Source organism: Acinonyx jubatus, chromosome X, assembly GCF_027475565.1.
Source record: "Acinonyx jubatus isolate Ajub_Pintada_27869175 chromosome X, VMU_Ajub_asm_v1.0, whole genome shotgun sequence".
NCBI lineage: Eukaryota > Metazoa > Chordata > Mammalia > Carnivora > Felidae > Acinonyx > Acinonyx jubatus.
Window position 1 is genome coordinate 9,372,577 of NC_069389.1, and position 23,355 is coordinate 9,395,931.

General features: G+C 44.6%; 1 protein-coding gene across 7 annotated transcripts in view; it reads left to right on the plus strand.

Moving 5' to 3' along the window:
* Window positions 1-13,336, plus strand: part of FRMPD4 (FERM and PDZ domain containing 4) — a 688,829-nt gene extending 675,493 nt beyond the window's left edge. For 5 of the 7 annotated variants that reach the window (XM_053202065.1, XM_053202066.1, XM_053202068.1 and 2 more), the window contains 5 exons: window positions 199-381; window positions 2,338-2,476; window positions 7,207-8,271; window positions 8,667-9,959; window positions 11,570-13,336. In XM_053202065.1, the coding sequence (XP_053058040.1) occupies window positions 199-381; window positions 2,338-2,476; window positions 7,207-8,271; window positions 8,667-9,959; window positions 11,570-12,894 (4,005 nt within the window). In that variant the 3' untranslated portion in view covers window positions 12,895-13,336. Of the gene's footprint in view, window positions 1-198; window positions 382-2,337; window positions 2,477-7,206; window positions 8,272-8,666; window positions 9,960-11,564 lie in introns of all 7 variants that reach the window. The other 2 variants (XM_053202067.1, XM_053202069.1) reach the window with 2 other exon arrangements.
* The last annotated feature ends 10,019 nt before the right edge of the window (window positions 13,337-23,355 follow it).

Consider the following 23,355-nt stretch of genomic DNA (forward strand, 5'->3'; position numbering starts at 1 on the left):
CTTTCTACATTATTCATAATTTAGCAGAGTGTCGATGCAATCATAATGTCTGGTTCTTCTAATTGGATGATTTGGTGCAATATCACCGAAAAATCCTGTCTAAAGAAAATGTAATCTTGTAAGAACAGATTCTCAGGTTCAACTCTGCGTGGTGCTTTAGAGGTCTAGAACTTTTATATTTTTGTCACTATCTCTCAGCAGGCAGAAAAGCGCTCAGAAGTGACTCTTCTGGTGGGGCCCCGATATGGCATAAGCCATGTCATAAACACCAAAACCAATCTGGTGGCTCTTTTAGCTGACTTCAGCCACGTCAACAGGATCGAGATGTTTACCGAGGAAGAAAGCTTGGTGAGGGTAGAGCTCCATGTGTTGGATGTGAAGGTAAGTCTTTCAGATGTTGACACAGGGCCTCGATCTGAGCAGCTCATTTGTGACAACACCGCTGATATTTACAAAGCAGTCAAAATTTCAGTGTGTGCAAAGGGTCAGAAATGTGACAAGGTGAGGGGTGGCAGGGGCGGTAGGGGGTGGGTTGGGAGGGACGAAAATCCACCCAACCCAGGCCTGAGGGCTCCAGCCCTCAGTAAAGAGCTGTGTGATTTGAGGACAGAGTACATGAATCACAGAGAATGGGGAGATTTTTCCCTGCTAACCTTCTAGAATATTCATGTACAGAGAGTCAGGGAGATTTTTCCCAACTTTATTTAGAACTCCCATTCCCTTTTGTCAGATTGAGTCCGTATGTGTTTATTCTTTGGGAAAAGCTGAGTATTTCAGTCAGTCTGTCTTTTTGTGGTGTAGCAATTAGTACCGACAGCACATCGGGCCCTATGAATGTCATGGCCATTCCATTTAAAATAATAATTTGAGATTGTCGTCAAAGGGGAGAACTTTATTCCAGAAACAGGACATTGGTAGGAAATAATCCGGGTCCCCTGTCCCTACCTTCTTGTCCCAGTAGTAGACAAGTCATTGGATTTGGGCCACGGTAACGTGGCTGTGTTTCCATGGAGAAAAGGAAGGGGCGTGGACCAGGGGGAGTGCTGTGAGAACAGGCAGGGAGGACCCACTCCCACCAGGGCTCTGTCTACGCAGCAAACTGAAAAGCCTCAGTGTCCTCTGCAGCAGGAAGAAGTGACCATGGAAGGGAGAGTATGGAGCTCAGACATGGTGGCCACGGCTCGTGGCATTTCATGGGCTGACTCCAGGTCTCCGGTTGACTCCATAACAGTGGAAGTGCAAGAACAGATTTGGAATGCCTGGCCCCGTCTGCGAGCAAAGATGCTAAGAACAATGCCCCGCCCCCCGTGGAAAAAAAGTAGGAGAAAGAGTGAATTGGATGCAGTCATCACATACCTGATAACGGGATAATCTGGCCCGACGGAAGTAGGTGGCAAGACCCTACCGGTGGTTTCCTGCTTACATGAAAGAATTGTGGGGTGCCTTGAGGGGAGACCTCACCTGAAATGGAAAGAGAAGGCAGTTCATCACGTAGTATGTGGGCTTTTCGTGGGAAGTTAGATTCCATAGCCAGGGCCATCAGACCTGGCCAGGATCCTCTACCTGGGAATGAAAGCAAGAGCCAGTCACGGACGTTTCTGTGTCTCTCTGGGTGTCGGCTTTTGTCTTGCTCCCTTGTTCCTCTCTCAAGTTCTCTCTCTTTCAACAAGAACAGACCAGTCGGTCATCCTTTCTAATTCAACGAGAATGAATGCTTCAGCTGAACACTTCCTTCACCATATGCCCAGGACTCCTCTCCAATTACATGAGAACCTCATTGTTTCCAAAAGGTTTTAGCAAGGCCTTTTCTTAACTCCCACCTCTGTTTTCCTCTCCTGTGAATTTGCAGTATCTTTTATAAGCATCCTTTTCCTGGACCTTTTTGTCACTTTTCGTTCAGTCTTAGAAGTAATTTCCGCTGGAATTTTTACTTCTTTTCAACACTAATTTTCACTATGAACCCCAACTTAATCTTCCTGTGATTTTTTTTTTTTTTTTTTTTTGCTCCCAGATCATGGGTTCACATTTGGTAACTGACTCCTTAACTATCAAGTTTTAAAATGTTAACTATTTGGAAACGAAACCAATGTTACCTTTTTTCCTCCCATTCCCATATTACTTGAAAAGATTCAAAATGCATGTGTTTTCAAGATGGTGTCACCTAAATGTTTTCCAGTAAGGCTCTCGGCGTGACTTCTGACCTTTCGTGTTTGTCCGATGACATGATTGCGCGGTAACTTTCTTTGTTACATTTCATAAGCACGAATCCAAGTGTTGTCACCTGAGGGAGCTTATTGAGGAGGGATGGCTTTAACCAAAATATTCTCTTTTGCATAGCCCATCACGCTGCTGATGGAATCATCAGATGCCATGAACCTGGCCTGCTTAACTGCTGGCTACTACCGGCTACTTGTGGATTCCAGGAGGTCAATATTTAACATGGCCAATAAGAAAAACACAGGGACCCAGGAAACAGGTACTCTCTTCCTGAACTCACGAAGCACTGACCCTCCCCTCCCCCACCCCACCTGACAACAATAAGGATGTATCTTGAAAAGTTAAAATGGTACTCCTACAAAAATTTAGTGTCCAAATGTAATGCAAAAGCCTTCAGATAATTCTGATATGGTCTAATGTTTTAAATGAAAATGTCGATTTTTCCATCATATTTTACACATCACTCAGAAGTGCTGGGGAATATGTTTCAAAGGCAGTGATTTTCTTATTCTGAAGGGAGTAAACATCTGTCTTTATGACTGAGTTTTCACTGCCTCGCTCTTACAGAAGTCAGGATGCAGAGAACTAATGACAGGATGCCCAGCAGGAGTTACGAGCCCCCACCTTTAGGGCTTGTCCCTCCTTAAGGGGCCCTAGGCCTCAGTGTCTGGGCACCTCCTCCTACATCAGACTTACATCCGGGATCCTGGGAGCTCTACCAACAGGACTTGGATATCACCCAGCACTTGGACTTGGGCCTGTACATGGGACCCCAGCAGCCACCTTAGCTCTGTAGGGGGAGCAGGAAGATGGCAAAGGCCTCAGACAAGTTCAGCCACTTGACAGGATGAGATAGCTCATGAGTGAGGACAAGGAGGGCTGCAGTGTTAAGGGTTGCTTTGAGGGTGGGTGGTTTTCATTTGTTTTAGATTTTTTTTTCTTTAGTGTCTGATTATTTTCCTACATCTACAGTGGACACCCAGTAAATGTGGCTGATGGACAGACACTAGCATTCAAACCAGAGCTGCTGACCCATGACAAACTTAGAATCATGGGGCTCCTGGGTGGCTCAGTCGGTTGAGCGCCCGACTTTGGCTCAGGTCATGATCTTGCAGTTCGTGAGTTCGAGCCCCACATCGGACTCGCTGCTGTCATCATGAAGCCCGCTTCGGATCCCTCTGTCCGCCCACCCTCCCTCTGCCCCTCCTCCACTTGTGCTCTCTCTCCCTCAAAAATAAATAAACATTAAAAAAAATTATAATCAGGGTTTCTTTTAAAAGAAAGGGAAATTCTTAAGAACAAATTCCATTGTCACTGTTTCTGAAAGAGAGAGGGGGGAAGGAAAATCCTCTCACCTGTAGCCTTAGCAGAAAACATAAATGATTATTCCGTAAATATATTGCAGGTTATTGATAGACACACGCAACCCAACAGATTTGTGCCCAGTTTGTGATGATGGCTGGTCAGGTGGAAACACTCATAGGAAAAGGGAAACCTGAGAGAAACAGAGAGAGGTAGACAAAGCATACCAGAAGGCAACTTCGAATTATAACTAGATGTGATCCAGCCCCACCTAGGAGTGTCATTTATTTGCTTGTTTGTCTGTTTCTTTGTTTATTTATTTCTTTTATTTTATTTCTCTATGTCTGGGTTTTCTCAGTTGTAACATCGGAATTGGGAACCTAGCTTGCAAGGAAAGGGTTAGGAAGAAAGTTCCGCACCACACCCAGAAGGATGCCCAGTACTTCTGTCAACAACTGGCAGGGAAGCGGGAGTGGAAATACTTGAGCGTGAAAGTGACGGGGAAGGAACCAAAAGGTGGTGGCGAGAGGGCGCTGGCGTTGGTGGTGAACATTTGTGGGATCACGCGTTTTCACTGAGCTAGGAGATTGTGGACAATTCACCGCTGGCCTGGGAAATTGCGAAGATCAGTTCAGTGGGGTAACGCCATCCTTTTGTTCGGAAAACCAGTTTTCGGCTTTCTATTTTCAAATCTGCGAGTTTATCTTGAAAATCAAACCTTTTCCTCATGGACTCTTAAGATTGTCCAGGTGCATGAAGAAAACTAAATCCACCATTTCAAAAGCAGTCACAGGAACAAGGGCTCCTGTTCTGTCCAGTTTATAGTGGCTCACAATGTAATGTTTCATCAAATTTTGAGGGGCAAAAGCTTATCCCCATGGGGAAGGAATGGAACTTCAACCTTTCAGCAATCTCTCCCCATTCTCTACACTGAGAATGAGGGTGAGGGCGTGTGCCCCAAATAGCTAGGGGATTCACATCCTCTGATGGTGGCAAATTCACTCTCCTCTTCAGAAACTCCCCCTGAGACCCAAGAAGTATAGAGCGTGAAGTCTGTTTAGACCAGTTCATCCCTGGTCCGCACCGCACCCCCCCCCCCCACCGCTTTATGGGAAACCAGGCCCTGGTATAGACCCCAGTTCCTAACCCACATCCTTCTGTGTCTCTAAAATCATCCCAAAAGCCAAGTCCCTACACCCTTCTAGAAGGAAGCCAAGATTGAGTATTTTCTTCTTGTCTCAAATTGATCAGACCTTAGTCAAGATCTCTAACAAGGAACAGTAAGCCTGCGTTTCTTCCCTATCTTGAAAATTAATCTTTGATTACTTGGATTACTTTCAAAGTCCCTGAACCCACATATCTATGCACCTCTGTGCATTAGGAGGGTCTGAGTAAGTATCTATCAACTTGTTTTAGCCTGCTGATCTATTCAGCTTTCATGTTATACTAAAGCAGAAGTTGGCAAACGATGGCTCATGGATCAAGTCTTGTTCTTATAAATAAAGTTTTATTGGTACTCGCCATGCACATTGTATTTGTTTCCTAGGGCTGCCGTGACAGATTGGCACAAACCCTGGGGCTTAACATAACAGGAACTCATTCTCTCACAGTTTGGGTGGCTACTGATCCAAAATCTAGGCAGTGGCAGAGCCATACCCCTCCAAAGTCCCAAGGGGAGAACCTTTTCTTGCCTCTTCCATCTTTACATGGCCTTCCCTGCTTTTCTGTGGGGCCCAAATCTCCCTCTGCTTTTCTCCTATAGGGACACTTGTCATTGGATTTAGGGCCCACACGGATAATCCGGATGAACCCCTCTCAAGGTCCATAATTGAATTACACTTGGAAAGGCTCTTTTTTCCAAGAAGGTCATACTCACAGAGTGGATATATCTTTGAAGAGGCCACCATTCAACCTACTCCATGCATTTGTTTATGCGTCATCTATGGCTACATTCGCGTTCCCATGGCAGAGTTGAATGGTTGCTCAACTGAGCACTTGGCCCACAAAACCTAAAACGTCTACTACCTAGCCCCCCCTTTACAGGCAAATTTTGCCAACCACAAGTTTAAACCTAGAGCCCTGTCACAGCTTCGCTAAACTACTATCCCTCTCCCAGCAATTTACGTTCCCGACATACACGAGCGTGTGCGTCCACACACACATACACCCCCTACACACAGTCCTAATCGAAATCGTTCATAAAACAATGCTGAACCCCCATAGGAATATTTATTATAAGGTAACACGTAAATAGGGCTCTTGTGTAGCTCAGTGCCTTCAAAAGTATATCTTTCTTGCTATTCATGAAAATAAATGCATTTAGCAAATGACTTGGAACAACATTCAGCATTGAGTTTATTGTGTATAACTGGGGGGCGAAGGGAGTGAAAACGTCTCCAGTAAAACTGATTTTTTTCCCATATGCCTTGTACATTCGATGTCAGTATCATCCAAACTTGGACCAGGGGGCGATTTGAGGGTACTAATGGGAGATTATGCGGCCCTAACACTTCCTCATTAAATTTCCTTATTAAATTTCAGAGCAAACTCGCCACATCAAAATTCCCTATTGGGAGACCCCTGAGGAACAAACAAAACCATGATTTTTAAATTAGGGTTTTGCAATTTTCATTCACGGGAACATCCAACAAATCTTCAGGAGCTCTCGTGCTCCAAATAAAAATTGAAATCAGCCAAACTATTAACTATGTTTACAAATAGCAGAGAGGCAGGGTGCCTGGGTGGCTCAGTCGGTTAAGCATCCTACTCTTGGTTTCAGAGCAGGTCGTGACGTCATGGTTCATGAGATTGAGCCCCGCGTTGGGCTATGCACTAGCAGCACGGAGCCTGCTTGGGATTCTCTATCTCCCTCTCTCTCAGCCCCTCCCCTGCTCGAGCTCTCTGTCTCTCTCAAAGTAAAGAAATAAACATTTAAAAAAATCTCCTTAAAAAAAATAGAAAGGAGTGCATTACCTGTGACGTCCCAACTTACGCATCGTACATGCATGCATGTGCGCACACACATACAGGCATCCATGCTGACGTTTATACGTGAATATATTAACACCCACTAGGATATAAAAAGTCTCAAGATAGAGGTTTTATGCTATCATTACAATATGATTACATTATATTTTTATGTGTATATTAGATCATTTTTATTATAACATTATTACATCATCATTACAATATTTCCTAAAGTGTGTGGCAGAAGTCTCAGGCTCCTTGACTTTCTCTTAACTTGATAAGGAAAAAGTCCAACATCTTCCTCTACAAAGTGGGCAACGTTAGATCTCACTTTACAACGAAAAGGAGAATCTATTTTCTGGAATAACAGCCTATTAGACTATCGCCTTTATGGATTTTTAAAGACACGTTGTATGTTCACATTCACAGACATAAATGAGGTCTAATAATAATAGAACCGAGAGTCACGTGGGATTAAGCTGTAGCTCCCTATTCTCGGATGGTATTCTGTTTGATCAAATAGCGGTTGTGTCTCATGCGCGATCAATTTTGGTAATGTCGGTTCTCATGACCAAGAAATGCTTACACCTGACGCCTAAATTGACGGGTACCATATCTGGGAAGCTGAATAACGGTATTTACAAAACTGATGCTACAAGCCATTAAATTAAGAAATCAGGTCTCACAGTAACGTGTCTTTGCCTGATTCTTTCTCTTTAGGAACTGAAAATAAAGGAAAGCATAACCTCCTTGGCCCAGATTGGAACTGTATACCCCAGATGACCACCTTTATTGGCGAAGGGGAACAAGAAGCCCAGATCACATATATAGATTCAAAACAGAAAACGGTTGATATTACAGATGGCACCTTGTGTCCCAAAGATCACCGGCACCTGTATCTAGACAACACCTATAACCCAGATGAACTCAACCAGCCACTGACCCAGCCGGGAGATGCTCCGTGTGAGGCAGACTATAGAAGTCTCACTCAGCGGTCCCTGTTGACCCTCTCAGGACCAGACGCTCTGAAGAAAGCACAGGAGTCTCCGAGAGGAGCTAAAGTGTCCTTTATTTTCGGAGATCTTGCCTTGGATGACGGTAGGAATCCCCCGACTCTTGGCTACGAAAGACTATTGGAGGAGAGCCCAGAACTGCTGGAGAAGCAGAGGAATCTCTACATCAGCGGTGCCAACGATATGAAGGGCCTGGATCTCGCCCCGGATGCGGAGAGCATCCAGTTTGTGGCAAATTCTGTTTATGCAAACATAGGTGACGTGAAACACTTTGAGGCCGCCGAGGGGATAGAGGAACCCCTCCTGCACGACATCTGTTACGCAGAGAACACCGATGACGCGGAGGATGAGGACGAGGTGAGCTGTGAGGAGGACCTCGTGGTAGGAGCGATGAGCCAGCCGGCCATCCTCAACCTGTCTGGGTCCAGTGATGACATCATTGACCTCACGTCCCTGCCCCCTCCAGAAGGGGATGACAACGAGGATGACTTCCTGTTGCGTTCCTTGAACATGGCCATCGCCGCGCCCCCACCTGGCTTCAGAGATAGTTCAGACGAGGAGGACTCTCAGAGCCAGGCCGCCTCCTTCCTCGAGGACAAGGAGCCAGGCAGGAGTCTGCAAAATGACGAGATCCCTGTGTCCCTCATTGACGCTGTGCCCACCAGCGCCGAGGGGAAGTGTGAGAAGGGCCTGGGTAACACCGTGGTTTCCACACTCGAAGCTCTAGAAGCTCTGTCCGTGTCAGAGGAACAGCAGACCAGTGACAATTCAGGTTCTTTCACGATTGTTACATTTATTCACTGATAACCCTGCATTTCATCCTCTCAAGCCATTTACCCTTGGAGTCCTGTTATGTGCTGTTGTCCATTTCACACATGTCCCATTTCATAAGTGGGCAGAAACTACCATCGTGGGGTTTTCATGTATGTGGTTTCCTTTGTTACTTTTTTTTAATATGTAGCACATCCCCCCCCCCCCCCATTTCTGGAACAATTGTGCAATAAACTCAGAGTCCTTACTGAAAAGGGAGAAACTTGGTTTTTGGTTTTTGGTTTCTGGTGTGTTGTTTTTTTTTTTTTTTTAATAATAATGAGTCCCATTTTCTTACGTGTCTCCTAGTGCCTCTGACGCCTCCATTAATCGGTTCTTGTTTTTCACGGCATGCAGGTGTAGCCATCTTGCGGGCTTATAGTCCCGAGTCTTCGTCAGACTCGGGCAATGAGACTAACTCTTCCGAAATGACTGAGAGCTCTGAACTGGCCACAGCGCAGAAGCAGTCAGAAAGCCTCTCCCGCATGTTCTTGGCTGCTCACGAAGGCTACCACCCCCTTGCAGAAGAGCAGACAGAGTTCCCCACCTCCAAACCCCCCGCTGGGGGCTTGCCTCCCAAGTCCTCGCACGCCCTGGCCGCCCGTCCGGTGACTGACCTCCCGCCCAAAGTTGTGCCTTCCAAGCAGATACTTCACCCAGACCCCATGGAGATGGAGCCCGAAACCATGGAGACCAAGTCGGTCACTGACTATTTCAGCAAACTGCACATGGGGTCGGTGGTATACTCGTGCACCAGCAAAAGGAAAAGCAAGCTGGCCGACGGGGAGGGGAAGGCACCCCCTAGTGGGAACATGCCAGGGAAGAAACAGCAGGGGACCAAAACAGCTGAGGCAGAGGAGGACGCCAAAGGTAAATTTGGTACTGTGTCTGCAAGGGACAGTCAACAACACCTAAGCACTTTTAACCTGGAAAGAACTGCCTTTCGCAAGGACAGCCAAAGATGGTACGTGGCCACCGAGGGGGCAGTGGCTGAGAAAAGTGGATTGGAAGCGGCAACCGGGATAACATTTCCAAGAGCTTCCGGTCTGGGGACGAGGGAGGTGGAAGAGAAGGATGAAGGGGCTCCTGATGGAGAAGCCGGTGAGGTTTCAGGACTTGGCCAGCGGGACCACTTCTTAACGGACGTGACCTGTGTATCTTCAGCCAAAGACTTAGACGACCCAGGGGATACTGACCCGTCTACCTGTGACCATCCTTCCAAGCTTCCTGAGGCGGAGGAGAGCGTGGCCCGCCTTTGTGACTACCACCTGGCCAAGCGGATGTCATCATTACCAAGCGAGTGCCATTTTTCTCTACAGAGCTCTCAAGGCTCTTCGGTGGACGCAGGCTGTGGCACAGGCAGTAGCAGCAGCACCTGTCCCACACCTGTGGAGTCCCCCCTCTGCCCCTCCATGGGGAAGCACCTGATTCCCGAGACTGCGGGGAAAGGCATGGGTTATGTTCCTGCGGAGGAGAGAGCCGCTGGGCTTCCCAACCATGGCGCCACCTTCAAGGAATTGCACCCACAGGCAGAAGGGATGTGTCCGCGGATGACAGTGCCCGCTCTGCACACAGCTATTAATGCGGAACCCCTGTTTGGCACTTTGAGAGATGGATGTCATCGGCTCCCCAAGATTAAGGAAACCACAGGTACAGCAATGATGGATTTATCGCTTTGCACTGCACGCCCGAAGCCTGTAAACCAGATTTACGACAAACCTAAAAATATAAAGTTTGGACGAAAAGTCAAAGTTAGAATTGTTTTTGAAAGGTTGCAGAGCTATGGCCAGGTTAAGTGTCCCTCATCGATCCCCCAGTGTTTAGTCAATACTGAAGTTTCTAGATCTGGAACAGCAGTGGAAATGGCATTTGCTCTTTAGAACCTTGCTCCGTGCTTGCTTTCAAACTCTGAAGGGAGCGATCATTTTTTTTCTAAATCCTAAATGTAGATTTTCAGCAGCGCTCGATGCTCAGCAGTGTCTCTAGTTGCAAGACAGTATTGTGTAGAGTCACAAACGTTTGATTTCCTTCTCAACACCTCACATTTCTACTTTTGCCCTTTCGTTATTGAGAGGCAAGGAAGGATAATAGAGCGGGGTTGCAGGGAGATGGAAGGGGCTTGGGAAGACCGTTTTCCTTTCAGCAATACTTAACAGATCCCTCCCTCCTCTGTAAGACTCTCTTAAAGACATATTCTGAAGTATCTGGCACACTTTGGTGTCAGGAAGTCTTTCGGGGTACACGTGACGAGTTGCCTTGTTTTCTGCGAAATAATAAGATATAGGCACAGGGAGAAACAAGAACACAGTCACCTTCTGTGTCCATCTACACCATGCTGTAACTTGGTGGGGACATAGTCCTCTCACCGATCCACTTGGCCAGCCATCACGTGGCAAAAACAGATGTTCTTTCATACTCTCAAATATCAGAGTATATCAGTAATATCTCTTCCGTATTAGGTCAGTAGGTGGTAGTGAGATCTTACATTGGTTCGCTTTCATTCCCCCCCTTTTAAGATTATCTGCTTTCACGACACCCGCCACTGGCGTCACCTGCCTTGGGAAACCCGTCTTTGAATGGCCTTTAAGCACACTGTTTAATCTTTTGTGGTTTACAAAGAGCTTTCACCAAACTTACCTCTTCTCACAAAAATTCTGTGAGATGGAAATGTGTTCTTCACATGACCACTTTTTTGAGAAAAGTTGAGCAACTCGCCCAGGGTCTCTGCTTCAAACCCCGTACCAGGCCAACCCCTGGGGTCCTCTTGAAAAGTTGACCTTATTTAGTGCACATTAATTAAATTAGACCACTTTAAAAAAAAAAAGGTAACTAATACCAGGATTAACCTAACTCCCTTGAAATGAACTTGTATGTCATAAATATGTTGGAATAGTGGAGGTCTAGGAGGTCTAGGATGTGTGTTTTCTAATTATGTGTCTAAGCACTGATAGGTAAATACTGGGGACAAGGAAGTCATGAAATGCCATTGTTTCTGAAAATGATTGTGATGGCTAGACAATTCCAAATAAATGAGTTGTTTCGGAAATAGCAGATTCCTAGTATTTCTTGAAATGTACTGAAATGGAAATCTTAGGAGAGCTCAGGAGGCGGTCCTTGAAAAGGAGGGTGATCCTGACGAATTGTAGCCCTTCTAGCATACATCCTTGGGAAATGACAACCATCACATAGAGGTTCAGTGAAAATGACCACCCATGAGATGCTTAATGATTCTCTCTGTTTTTCTGCTACCCCTAGTGTAGCTTTGACAGAGCCTGGGAAGGAGAGACGAGGAGGCATGCCTTCAGCTTGGTCTCAACATCCTGAAGCTGATCCCATCCTGCTACCATCCAACATTCACTCGGAATCAAAGGTGCCAATTCCAAATCAAGACCCTAATGATTTCTCCCAAGCAAATCTGGCATACGGAGAGGCTGTGAACTGGCGGCCACTGGATCTGAGAGGGGGGAGCCTCGGAACACCCCCCAGCCAGAGGGCTCTGAGACGTAGCAGCAGTATCCTCTCGGGATCTGTAGGTTTGGAGACCTTCCAGGAGAGAACCAAGGGTGCGGTCAGCTTAAAGTGTCCAGGTATCACAGAAGCACAGGAGGCCAGTTCAGAAAGGCGAGCAGAACTCCCCCTGGGGAAGAAGCTCACCAAAAGTTTTTCCCAAAGCTCGATGTTCTTTAGCTCTGAGGGAAAAGTTCACAGAAGGTCCCCGGTGGCTCACAAAGACTCAAAGCTGTATAGGACATTACCCTTGCGCAAGCTGGAAGGCAGCAATTGGAGATGCCGGGGACCTTTCAGCTACTGCTTCCTGAACCGAGGGCAGGAGGAAGACGGTGATGAGGATGAAGAGGAGGGAGAGGCCACCCGCCGGGTCTCTTGCCTCTTTCGACCACAGATGACTCAAGCCATGCCAGAACCAATCAGCCCACCCCGGGCTGTTGGCATTCAGAAGCAAGGAGGGGAGCTGACCAGAGGTTCAGTGCTAAAGGTCTGGGCGGAAGATCTGAGTGGCCCAGATGATGCGGACTTCAGCAACCTGGCCTTTGATGCCCGGATTGCAAGAATAAATGCCCTAAAAGAGAGCACATATGCAATGCCTGATGGGTTCCTCGCAGCCCAAAATGATGCCAATGAGCTGCTCTGCCTCGTCAGGGCAACGAAGGGAAAGAGAGAGGAGTCACGCCCTGAGGCATATGACCTTACGCTTTCTCAGTACAAGCAACTGTTATCCATCGAGTCCAGACAGTTGGGAAGTGCCTGTAGGAAAATGGCTATGGCCGAGAAAAGCCCAGAGGAGATGCTTCTAGCTATGACCTCCAGCTTTCAAGTGCTCTGTTGCCTAACGGAAGCTTGCATGCGATTAGTTAAAGTCGTGAACTCAGAAACGCAGCGGCAGGAAATCGTAGCGAAGATCAATGAAGTGGTCATAAACTACATTTGTCTCCTGAAAGCTGCAGAGGCAGCCACTGGAAAGACCACTGGGGATCCTAATGTTGGACTCTCGGCGCGACATTCAACCACCATGGCCGCCCTCGTAAGCACACTAACACGTTCTCTCAAGATGCTTTTAAATAAATAAAATATGAAAGTCACATCATAATCTACCTTTGCAAAGCCATACATGAACTTTTATTTACTTTATGTGTACGATGAACAGATGTCTCCTTTCTTCTCTCTGTATATTTTGTTATTTTATATAAAATAGGAGATAAAAGTCACATTGATGAAATGTTGAAATGTACTAATCAGATGTATTCTGTTTATATTATACATATATATACGTAAAAGAAATATACAAGAAAGTGATGACATTTGGCTATTTTTCGTATAGTTGAAACTCCAGGTATATGATGTGAAATTTTAAACTCTCAGCAAAACCGTGTTAGAGCAGAACAATGAATCCTCTCCCCTTTCCTTCCAAGCAGATACTTGGAGACCATATCATTCATACTTAGAAGTTAAAAAGAGAGAGAGAAAGAAAGAAAGAGAGAGAGAGAAGGAAAGAGAGAAAGAAAGAAAGAGGGAGAGAGAAAGATCACAATGTATATAAATCAGTACTTATGTTTTAAAATTATGATTTTTAAGCATTGGAAATAGCAGAAAGACATTTAAAATCTGAGAAGCTATTATGAATTATTAGAGAATATATATAATAAATTAATTTTTTGCTCATAGTGTTTGGTTATCTGATGCTTTCTTCCAAGAATCCTACATGAAATTTAATTTTCGCTTATGCCATTTGGGCTAGAAATGGGGTGGGGGCGGATTCTATTGTGTCAATACAAATGCTCTTCATGATGTTTCTATAATTAAAATATTTCCCCAAAAGAACAGAAGTAATGATGGGCAGGTTCCTAGGTAAAATGTCTAGAGTTAGAGATTATCTAATTACGTAAAATGAAAGGAATAATGTCAAAATTAAAATGTTTGATGAAAAGAGAGATCTCCTTTGATTAAATGTCAAAATATATAAACCAAAGACATCATCTTCCTCCCCACCCCAACTCAACCGTGAGACGTAGAATTCCATTAAGAGCGACAGAACATTTAGTGAAGTATTTGCAAAATTACAAAAAGCAACATTCAGTGATCATCATAGTTAAGTGCAGATCCAGTAATGTGAGTCAAGGCATAGAACTTCGTGTGTCACCTCTATAGGGGCCGATGCTTCCAACCAAATTTGAAATTCCAGCCTACCACTGGGACAGTTTCAAATCTGGAGTGTTCCAGAAAATCAAGGAGAGATGGCTCCTCTAATATGGAAGCCAGGATGAATAAATAAAGCATTTAGCGAATGTTCTAATTTGCATTGGTAGATTGAAATATGAAAGCTGGGGCGGGGGGGGTGGTGCAGAAAGACAAGTGGTAAATTTGACCACTGTGGGCAAAACTGGTGGAATGCAAAGGGGTTTTCAGAACTGTCCTCTGTCTAAAAATGTATCTCTGGGTCAAAGCAAAAGGATGCGAGACGCAGTTGTCAAAGAAAATTGATATGTACATATGTACTTCATGGGTCATTTAGTGCTTAAGCTATACATACTCCTGTTTATGTAGATGGCTCCTTAAAATATGACAGGAGTATGGCAGGTGCAAATACTTCATTTCTGTAGCCTACCGGGCAGGAGGCATCACAGTCTCTTGTCAGTGGTTCCATAGAGACTCAGTAACAAAAGTCACACATATTTATAGATGGTAGCAAACAAAAGGAGTTTAGATGTGTGTTATTATAAATAATGTTTAAATAATACAACATTATTTTCTTATAATTATAAATATTGGTGTTTGATATTGATAAATATTAATGGTGTTTACTGTGGCAATTTTTGGTAAATATTCTGTGTACTAAAATACTAACATGAATAGGATGTGTGTTGTATGTCAGACAATGTGCTAAACATATCACATATATTGCTCAATCATCACAACGATCTTATGGTTTGGACACGATTGTTAATTCCCGACGGAGGCGATATGGTGTAATAGTTAAGGACGCGGGGCCTGGGGTCAGAAACTTCCTGATTTAAATTTGGACTCTGCCATTTCCTATCCCTTTCATCTTGGGAAAGTTGATCGATCTTTTTCTGAGTCTCAACTTGCTTACAGTAAAATGAAAATCGATTTCCACAGGATTGTCATGACTTGGAAGTAAAATCGTGTGTGTACAGGTTTTGCCGCAATGAGGGCATACCTGGCAGGGTATATACTTCCTGTTAAGATCTTATCATCATGGTCAGTACGTTAAATATATTGCCCAAGATAATGTATGGGGGATGTTTGCTTTATATGCATATCGTCTCCTGCCTGTATATGCAGGATGTGGTATGTGCGTTGCATGTGTATAAAAGAAGCGTCCAAGGAAATAGCCATCCTCGTTCAAATCCTATCCAGTTAGAACAGCTTCCCAGTCCATTCTAGTTCTTTGAGAGGCCTCAGTAAAACAGCTCTGGGTCCTTCCAAACCATCTCCCATGACCTATGGGTGCTCCAGTACGTTTCTGTTTCTTATAGACAGCCTCCTTAGTACGTAGAAAACCTCAAGCCCCCCCGCCCGTTCACTACACATGGGGCTCCTAAGTGGGGTCCAGGTCCACTAGAGTGTAGGAAGAACATGTTAGAATGATCCTTGTGTTTCTTTTTATCTAGCATTTTTTATGTTTGTGTATGTTTTATAATGGCGTAATAGTACGGTGGTATATGTACATCATTTTAAATAAATAAATCAATTAATAAGCATATGCCTGGTGCATGTATGCAAAAATCTTGTCGCAGGTAGGGTGGCACTGACACGAGTTGCGAGGCCACTGAACTTGGGAATACAACTTCCTTGGACTCGAGGTCCTTTGTGTTTAGTCCCCAGCCTGGTTTTCCAAGTGTGTCGCCTATCATTTTTATGATAAAACTTTGAAACATATACAAAAGTAGACACAATCACATAATGAATCAATATGTACTTCTCACACACCAATTCATTTAGTAAGAACTTCCTATAGACGAGAACTTATCAACAGAACTGCAATGCCACTTTCACACTTTCGTGGTTTTTAACGTGTACGGATTTATTTTGAAAGAGAGAGAGAGAGAGCCCGACGTGGGGCTCTATCTCACGAACCGCAAGATCACGACCTGAGCCCAGATCAAGAGTCGGTCGCTTAACCAACTGAGCCACCCAGGCGCCCCCATTTTCACACTTTTAAAAATCAATAATTTCTTAATGTTCTCGAGTAAATACTACAGAAGTAACGAAGAAGGGGAGAATTCCTTCAAACCCAACCCCCAAAGACAGTCCTGGTCAACGATTTGGGGCGTCTTCTTTTGGGTTTATACATACTGATGTTAGTATTATTGTGTGGGTCTATGAGTTTAATTTTGACTCAGAGTTGATCTGACTCCATTCGCCCTTCTACCTGAAAGTTCCAGCATGTTTTAAGTAAGTGGATTGGGCCTGAATTTGCTCTGAATTTCATCTTCCATGATGATTTGTCTTAGGAAAGACCGTCTTCATTTGTTTATATTCCTTTTTCATATATTTCCAAATGCCGGTTATTCTCTGAATGATACTTCTAAGCTACTGAGGAGGTCACTCTAGTTTATTTCTCCTGGATTACTCTTGGTTTGGCAATAGGAGACGCCCGCTGTCTGGTTTCCCATTCATAATTGTGTTAACGGATTTTTAAACTGAAAAATGAGCAAATCGTGCATGCTCGGTGATTTTCTTTTCCAAACGCTTAGAAATCTTCATAGGGATTAAAATACAAACATAATACATTGTTTCTTTCTAACCTATTTTGGGAGGTGGAGGGGTACATAGAAGTGGGCGGTGTTTGAGTAGTTGTGTGTGTTGGGGGGGGTGTGGAAGAGTAGTTTTCAGTTTGGCTTTACGGATTCCATTGCTAGTTTCCCCTGTGGCCGTCCAAAAACTATGATAAAACGTCCTGTATATAACATCCCAAGTCTTCCTTTAAGGCTATATTGCAGAAGTAGCTTCTCTGCTTTTGAAAGATCAGAGTCGGAAGCTAAGCTTTTGAACTGAATTTTTGTTCATAAGAACTTGAACATCACTAAGTTGGATACTTTTTAGTTATGTCACCTGTTCCCGGACTACCCCTCTCACTTTTTAGTTTCAAAGCCTATACATGTCTTTATCAAATGTTTCCGCCGCACCAAATAATGGAATGAATTAAATCCTGGGTCACTGAGAGAAGCAGATAACCGATTACCCCACGTAGCTCATGTCGCCATTCAGCTTGAAATTAACCTGCTGCCTTCAGCTGAACTGTCTCCAATCTTTCCTCTATACTTACCATTGCACCTCAGTTTTCTGTTACGCATTAACTTCAAAGCATTGAGTTGTTTGTGGGTCTGTTTGGGTTTTGTTTTTTCATTCTACGTGTTCGTTCTCATTTTCCACTCCACAGTCTGGAACAGAATTCCGTTTGTGGCATCATCACGCACAACTTTAGGCAGAATTAGCTCTGACAGTGAAGATATGTGGGATTCAGGAAGCTGAGCCTTCTTGTTAACCTCTGAGCAAGTAACATTTCTCCTGTCTTCATTCTGATGAGTACCCTTTGCACGTTTGCCCTTTCACTAAACAATCCATGGCTCCTTCCTGTCACCCACTTAAAGAGGCAAGATGAGTCCGTTCATTCATTCAAATTGCTATTAACAGCTTCCTTGGTCCTTGCCAAAGCTGGAACACCCATTCTAGAATGAGTGATCACTTGTCGTCCCTCAAGAAAGGAGGGGCTCCTAGAGGGTCAGCATGGCAGGCAATCCTCACCTCGCATGGCGGTGCAGGGCTGGAAAGATGACCAACAAGACAGAAGTGTACAAAGTGATCTTAAGAGTCAACGAGATGGGCTCCCGGTGGCTCAGTCAGTTGAGCATCTGACTCTTGATCTTGGCTCAGGTCTCGATCTTGGGGTTGTGAGTTCAGGCCCCACCTTGGGCTCCCGGCTGGCTGTGAGTCCTGCTTAAAAAAAAAAAAAAAAGAAAGAAAAAGAGCCAATGAGAAAAAAAAACTACAATTGTTCCATGACCTATAAAATATTTTTGTCCAAACATTTCTATCTTGCTGTCAATTATAAATAATAGAGACATGGAAAATATGGTAAAACTGCTATTTATTTAGTACACGGTAATTTAAAATATTGGAAACCTTGAGAATTCAAGTGGGCCTTTTTTGTAAATCCTTATAAAGGATAGTTTGAACAGTGCTTGTCTTCTATTCATCATTCAACTTCTAACATGGAGTGAGCGTCTTTTCTATGCTTTCACAAATTGTCCTACTCCTTTTAAATTTGGATCGGCTTCCCATATTTTATCGTTCGTGCTTTCGATGCTGTGAAATGGCTCCCAGAGTTCCTTTAATGTAAGTGGGTTTCTTTTCCAGCGTCACATCCTCTGGGACAGCTTCGCCCTTTTCGTCACGACCACCGTCCTTGCTCATGGCAATAAATTCGCCTTCGCTGCATTCCTCTGGCCAGTCTCAAGTGAAGGCAGTGTTCGTATTCCCATAGTCAACTACTTCCTCTGTCGCTCCATTTACATTGGATTTTCATTTCACTTCCAGCATAATCGCTTGCTGCTTCTTTGCTGCACTTCGCATCTTTGGCCAGTTCCCTCATTCAGTCATCCATGTTTATAAAATGTTATGTGGCTTCATCAAGCAGGGAGAAAGGGGCATAGCACAATGCTTTGCTGTCTGCACATGAGCTGAAGAGCATCGACTTAGTGATCAATCACCAACAGGCTTTGAAAGACGTAATATGATGTATATAGTGATTTTTGGATTGAAGAAGCTAATAACAAAAGTATGTACTTTGTGCAATGATTCACAGTTAACATGCCATGGTAACTGACATTTAAACCAGGTTGTGGGGGGACTGATGTCTAGCTAAGCCATGGTAAACCGAAATTCGTGCATATCAGACCCATGCAGAATGAGAACTGCCTATATACAAATGTTTAAAAAAATTTTTTTAATGTTTACTTATTTTTGAAAGAGAGACAGAGTGTGAGTGGGGGAGGAGCAGAGAGGGAGGGAGACACAGAATCCGAAGCAGGCTCCAGGCTCTGAGCTGTCAGCACAGAGCCCGACGGGGGCTCGAACTCACGAACCGCGAGATCGTGACCCGAATGAAGTCAGACGCCTACCGACCGAGCCACCCAGGCGCCCCTATATACAAATGTTTAAAGGGTCTGAAGCCACTGGTGAAAATAGCTGGGTGGGTAGCGTTCGGCATGGTCCGATCGAATTTCCTACAATCATGGACATTTTCTAAATCTGTGATGCACAATATGGTAGCAAATGGCCATATGTGGCCCTTGTGTATTTCCACTGTGGCCAGATGACTAAGCAACTGAATCTTTAAGTTAATATAATTTAATTAACTTAAAATGTAAAACCCACCTGTGCCTACTGACACGTGCAAGTCTAGTGGGCCAGCAGGCAAAGAAGAGAAAAAAATAAACACAAAACTGACAGACTGCAGTAAGTTCTAAGAGGGAATTTGATAGGCTGCTGAGAAAGGGGCTATATCTAAGTCAGGACTTTGTCTAGATTTGGAATGAAGGAGCCAATTCTGATCAGTTAGTACACGACACCCATTGCACACAGGCCCTGCTAAAGATATTTCAATGGTATATGCAGGGCCCCTGGGTGGCTCAGTCAGTTGAGCGTCCGACTTTGGCTCAGGTCATGATCTTGTGGTTCGTGGGTTTGAGCCCCATGTCGGGCTCTGTGCTGACAGCTCAGAGCCTGGAGCCTGTTTCAGATTCTGTGTCTCCCTTTCTCTCTGCCCCTGCCCTGCTCATGCTCTCTCTCAAAAATAAACATTAAAAACAAAACTCTAATGGTATATGCGATAGAGACAGTAGCAAATACTCTCCCTCATTAGACCACAAGTTCTGACTTACTCAAATCTTTCCCTCAGCTCCAGGTAAGTCCTAGGTCAAAAGATAACCGAGTACTCCCTGAATAATGTGCGCATGCGTGCACGCGCGCGCGCGCGCGCGCGCACACACACACACACACACACACACACTTGTTCTTAGCCTTTGGGTGCCTTAGATGATGCTGTGTGATTTGCACGAATAACTATTTCTTCCCCAAGATCTAAAAATCTGCTGTAGAATTTTGAGGGCAAATTAGTTCGTGAATGATTGACAAATGCACAGGGGTGTGGGAAGTGTGGTGGCAAATATTGACCTAATAGCCAGCAGAAGCAATCTCTTCCCTAAAACATGTCCTTCCCAGCATAGTCTGACTCCACACTAGCCCTTAACCCACAGCTGGAACTTTCCTCTGCTTTTCCTCATCTTTCTACCAGTTCTTGGGCCCAAGTTGTTTCTTGGTTGGGTTCCAAGCCTGCACCCGAGTCCACTCAGATGTGACCCAAAACGTTCTGCAGTCTAAAATATACATAGGGTAAGGAATAAAGGAAGATGCACACTCAGAGCTTGATGAAAGCCAATTTAAATTTTTTTCAATGTTTATTTTTGAGAGAGAGAGGCAGATCGTGAGCAGGGGAGGGCCAGAGAGAGAGGGAGACACAGAATCTGAAGCAGGCTCCAGGCTCCGAGCTGTCAGCACAGAGCCCAGTAGGGGGCTTGAACTCATGAGCTGTGAGATCATGACCTGAGCCAAAGTCACCCAACCGACTGAGCCACTCAGGCACCCCAAAGCCAATTTAAATTTAATCTCCACTATACATTATTTCCTCCCCTTTCTTTCCTCTCTTTATCTTTCCCCACACTCCCCACCTCACCCCTCTATAATAGTTTTGTATTGCTGTGTAACAAGTTAATGCAAACTTAATGGTACATTTATTATCTCACAGTTTCTGGAGGTCAGGAGTCCGGGAACAGCGTACCTGGGTCATCTGCTCAGGGTCTCACAAGGTTGCAAAGTCTGGGCTGGGTTGCATTCTCATCTGAAGAGTCAGCTGGGGGTGAATCTGCTTCCAAGCTCATTCAGATTGTTAAAATAATTCAATTTCTTTCAGCTATAGGGCTGGCAAGTAGACCTGGTGTTTTACTGCTGGAGGCTGGAGGCTGCCCTTGGGTCATAGAGGCTGCCCACAGTTCCTTCCTACAGGGCATCTCCAACATGGCTGCTTATTTTATCAAGCCCACAAGGAGAAACTCTGACCTCAGGGAGGGTCCAACCCCTCTTTTATGAGTTTTCACCTGATTAAATCAGGCCGACTCAGGATAATGTCTCTTTTGATTATCTCAAAATCAACTGAGTTGGGGGGTGCCTGGCTATCTCAGTTGGTGAGGCATGCAACTCTTGGTCTCAGAGTTGTGGGTTCGAGTGCCATGTTGGGTGTAGGGATTACTTAAAAACACAATCTTTAAGGGGCACCTGGGTGGCTCAGTCGGTTAAGCATCCGACTTCAGCTCAGGTCATGATCTCACAGTTCATGAGTTTGAGCCCCACGTTGGGCTCTGTGTTGACAGCACAGAGCCTACTTCAGATCCTCTGTCTCCCTCTCTGTCTGCCTCTCCCCTGATTGCTCACTCTCTTTGTCTCAAAACTAAACGTTAAAAAATAAAACTAAAATAAAATCTTTAAAACAAAAAATTAACTGGGGCACCGGGGTGGCTCAGTCGGTTGAGCGTCCGACTTCCACTCAGGTCATGATCTCACGGTCTGTGAGTTCAAGCCCTGCATCGGGCTCTGTGCTGACAGCTCAGAGCCTGGAGCCTGCTTCAGTTTCTGTGTCTCCCTCTCTCTCTCTGCCCCTCCTCAGCTTGTACTCTGTCTCTCGAAAATAAACATTAAAATTAAAAAAAAAATTAACTGAGTTGGGACCCTAAGTACATCTCCAACATTACTTCACTGTTGCCTCATTCTGTTGCTTAGAAGCATGTCACAGATTCTGCCCACACTCAGGAGGAGAGGGCTGCACAGGGCGTGAACACTAGGAGGCAGGAATCATGAGGGACCACCTTAGGTTCTGTCCGCCATGCCCTCTAAGGCTCTTCCCTCAGCTACAAACTCAACAGATCACATATTCCTCTGGACAGAAGAAAAGTGTAGACACTTGAAATACAGACTTGAAAGTCTTTCAGGACCCACAGCCCTCGGTCTTCTCGGCCCTGGCCCAGGACCATCCTCAAGACATATTTCCTTGTTCATATGCCAAGTTGCTCTGGGGCTGCAAACGCCAATAATTATGATGTACTGACCTGTGCAGGTCAGAATTTTATTAGTGCTCAGTCCATAGGTAAGTTTTCTGTGGCAATATGCCTTTTTTCATCGCGCTCATTTTAGAGTCAAGTTATGACTTCAAGATCAGGTTAGATCATATAATTCAACCGGCAGATGAATTATTAAAGATGCTGAACTTTAACCAGTGCAACCATGCCTTTCTCAAGTATTTATGAGAAGGGAAATGAGTTGACTCAGACTCCTTGCTCCTATGTTTTTCAGCTGGGAGTGGAGCCCAATCATTCCAGTTCAACTCTCCACCATGACCCCCACTCGGAACTCCTGGTCAGAGTACCCTGAAAGGATGCTGCTTCCCCCATGTGGGTTCCAGCAGAGATGAATCCAGAACAGGGCCCGTTTCTTTCTAGATTCTGTGATCCTTCTTTTTCTCCCTTTATTTCCCAAAGCTATACTGTTGAATCAGACTTTACTGAAGTCCTCCTTTAGTACTCCCTGGATTTCTGAGAAGTGAGCAACAAGGCGCACACACATACACACACACACACACTGGATCACAAGGTATACTCAATGTGACCAAGATGGTGGCACCTGTCTACACTCCCACAGGGCATTGGTTGATGTCCCAACAGTGTGCATTATCCAGCCTTCTGACTTTGCCTATTTGATGGATTAATATTTCTTTGTTGTTTTAATTTGCATTCACTGATTGATAAAGGGTTTGAGCTCCTCTTGGTATAGTTGTTGACCATTCGGGTTCCTTTTCCTCTAATTGCCTTTTCGTGTCTTTCGCCCAATTTGCAATTAAGTTTTCGATTTTTCTATGTTGATTTCCAGATTTTTTATGTATTTATGTATGAGGCCCTCGTTGGTTTGGCACACTGCAAATACCTTTTCCCAACCCATCATTTGTAATCTTTGTCCATAGCTTCCTTTCAAAAACAAAGCCTTCGTATGGAAGTAACCAATACGATTCTTTAATCGTATGATGTGTGTCTTAAGGGTTCTGTTTAAAAGTCCTTCCTCAGTCCCTTATGGGAAATGTATTTTTCCATCCTCTTCTATTTACTTTATGGTTCACCATTCATATTTAGGTCTTTAATCCATTTGAAATTCACCTTTTCATATGATGTCAGGTAGAAATCTACTTTTACTTTTCTCCATAGATGTAGACCATTTCCTCAACGTCAAATCGCTGCTCAGATCCTGGGGGACAAGCAGCATATGTTGGGGCTCAGATGGCAAAGTGTGGACAGGTTGGGGATGGTGATTTGGTATCACTTATAAGTTATACACATTCTGCCTCTGGTTTACTTGGGACTCTTTGGAGGGAACACCTTTGGCCACGACACAGGGAGCAGATCAC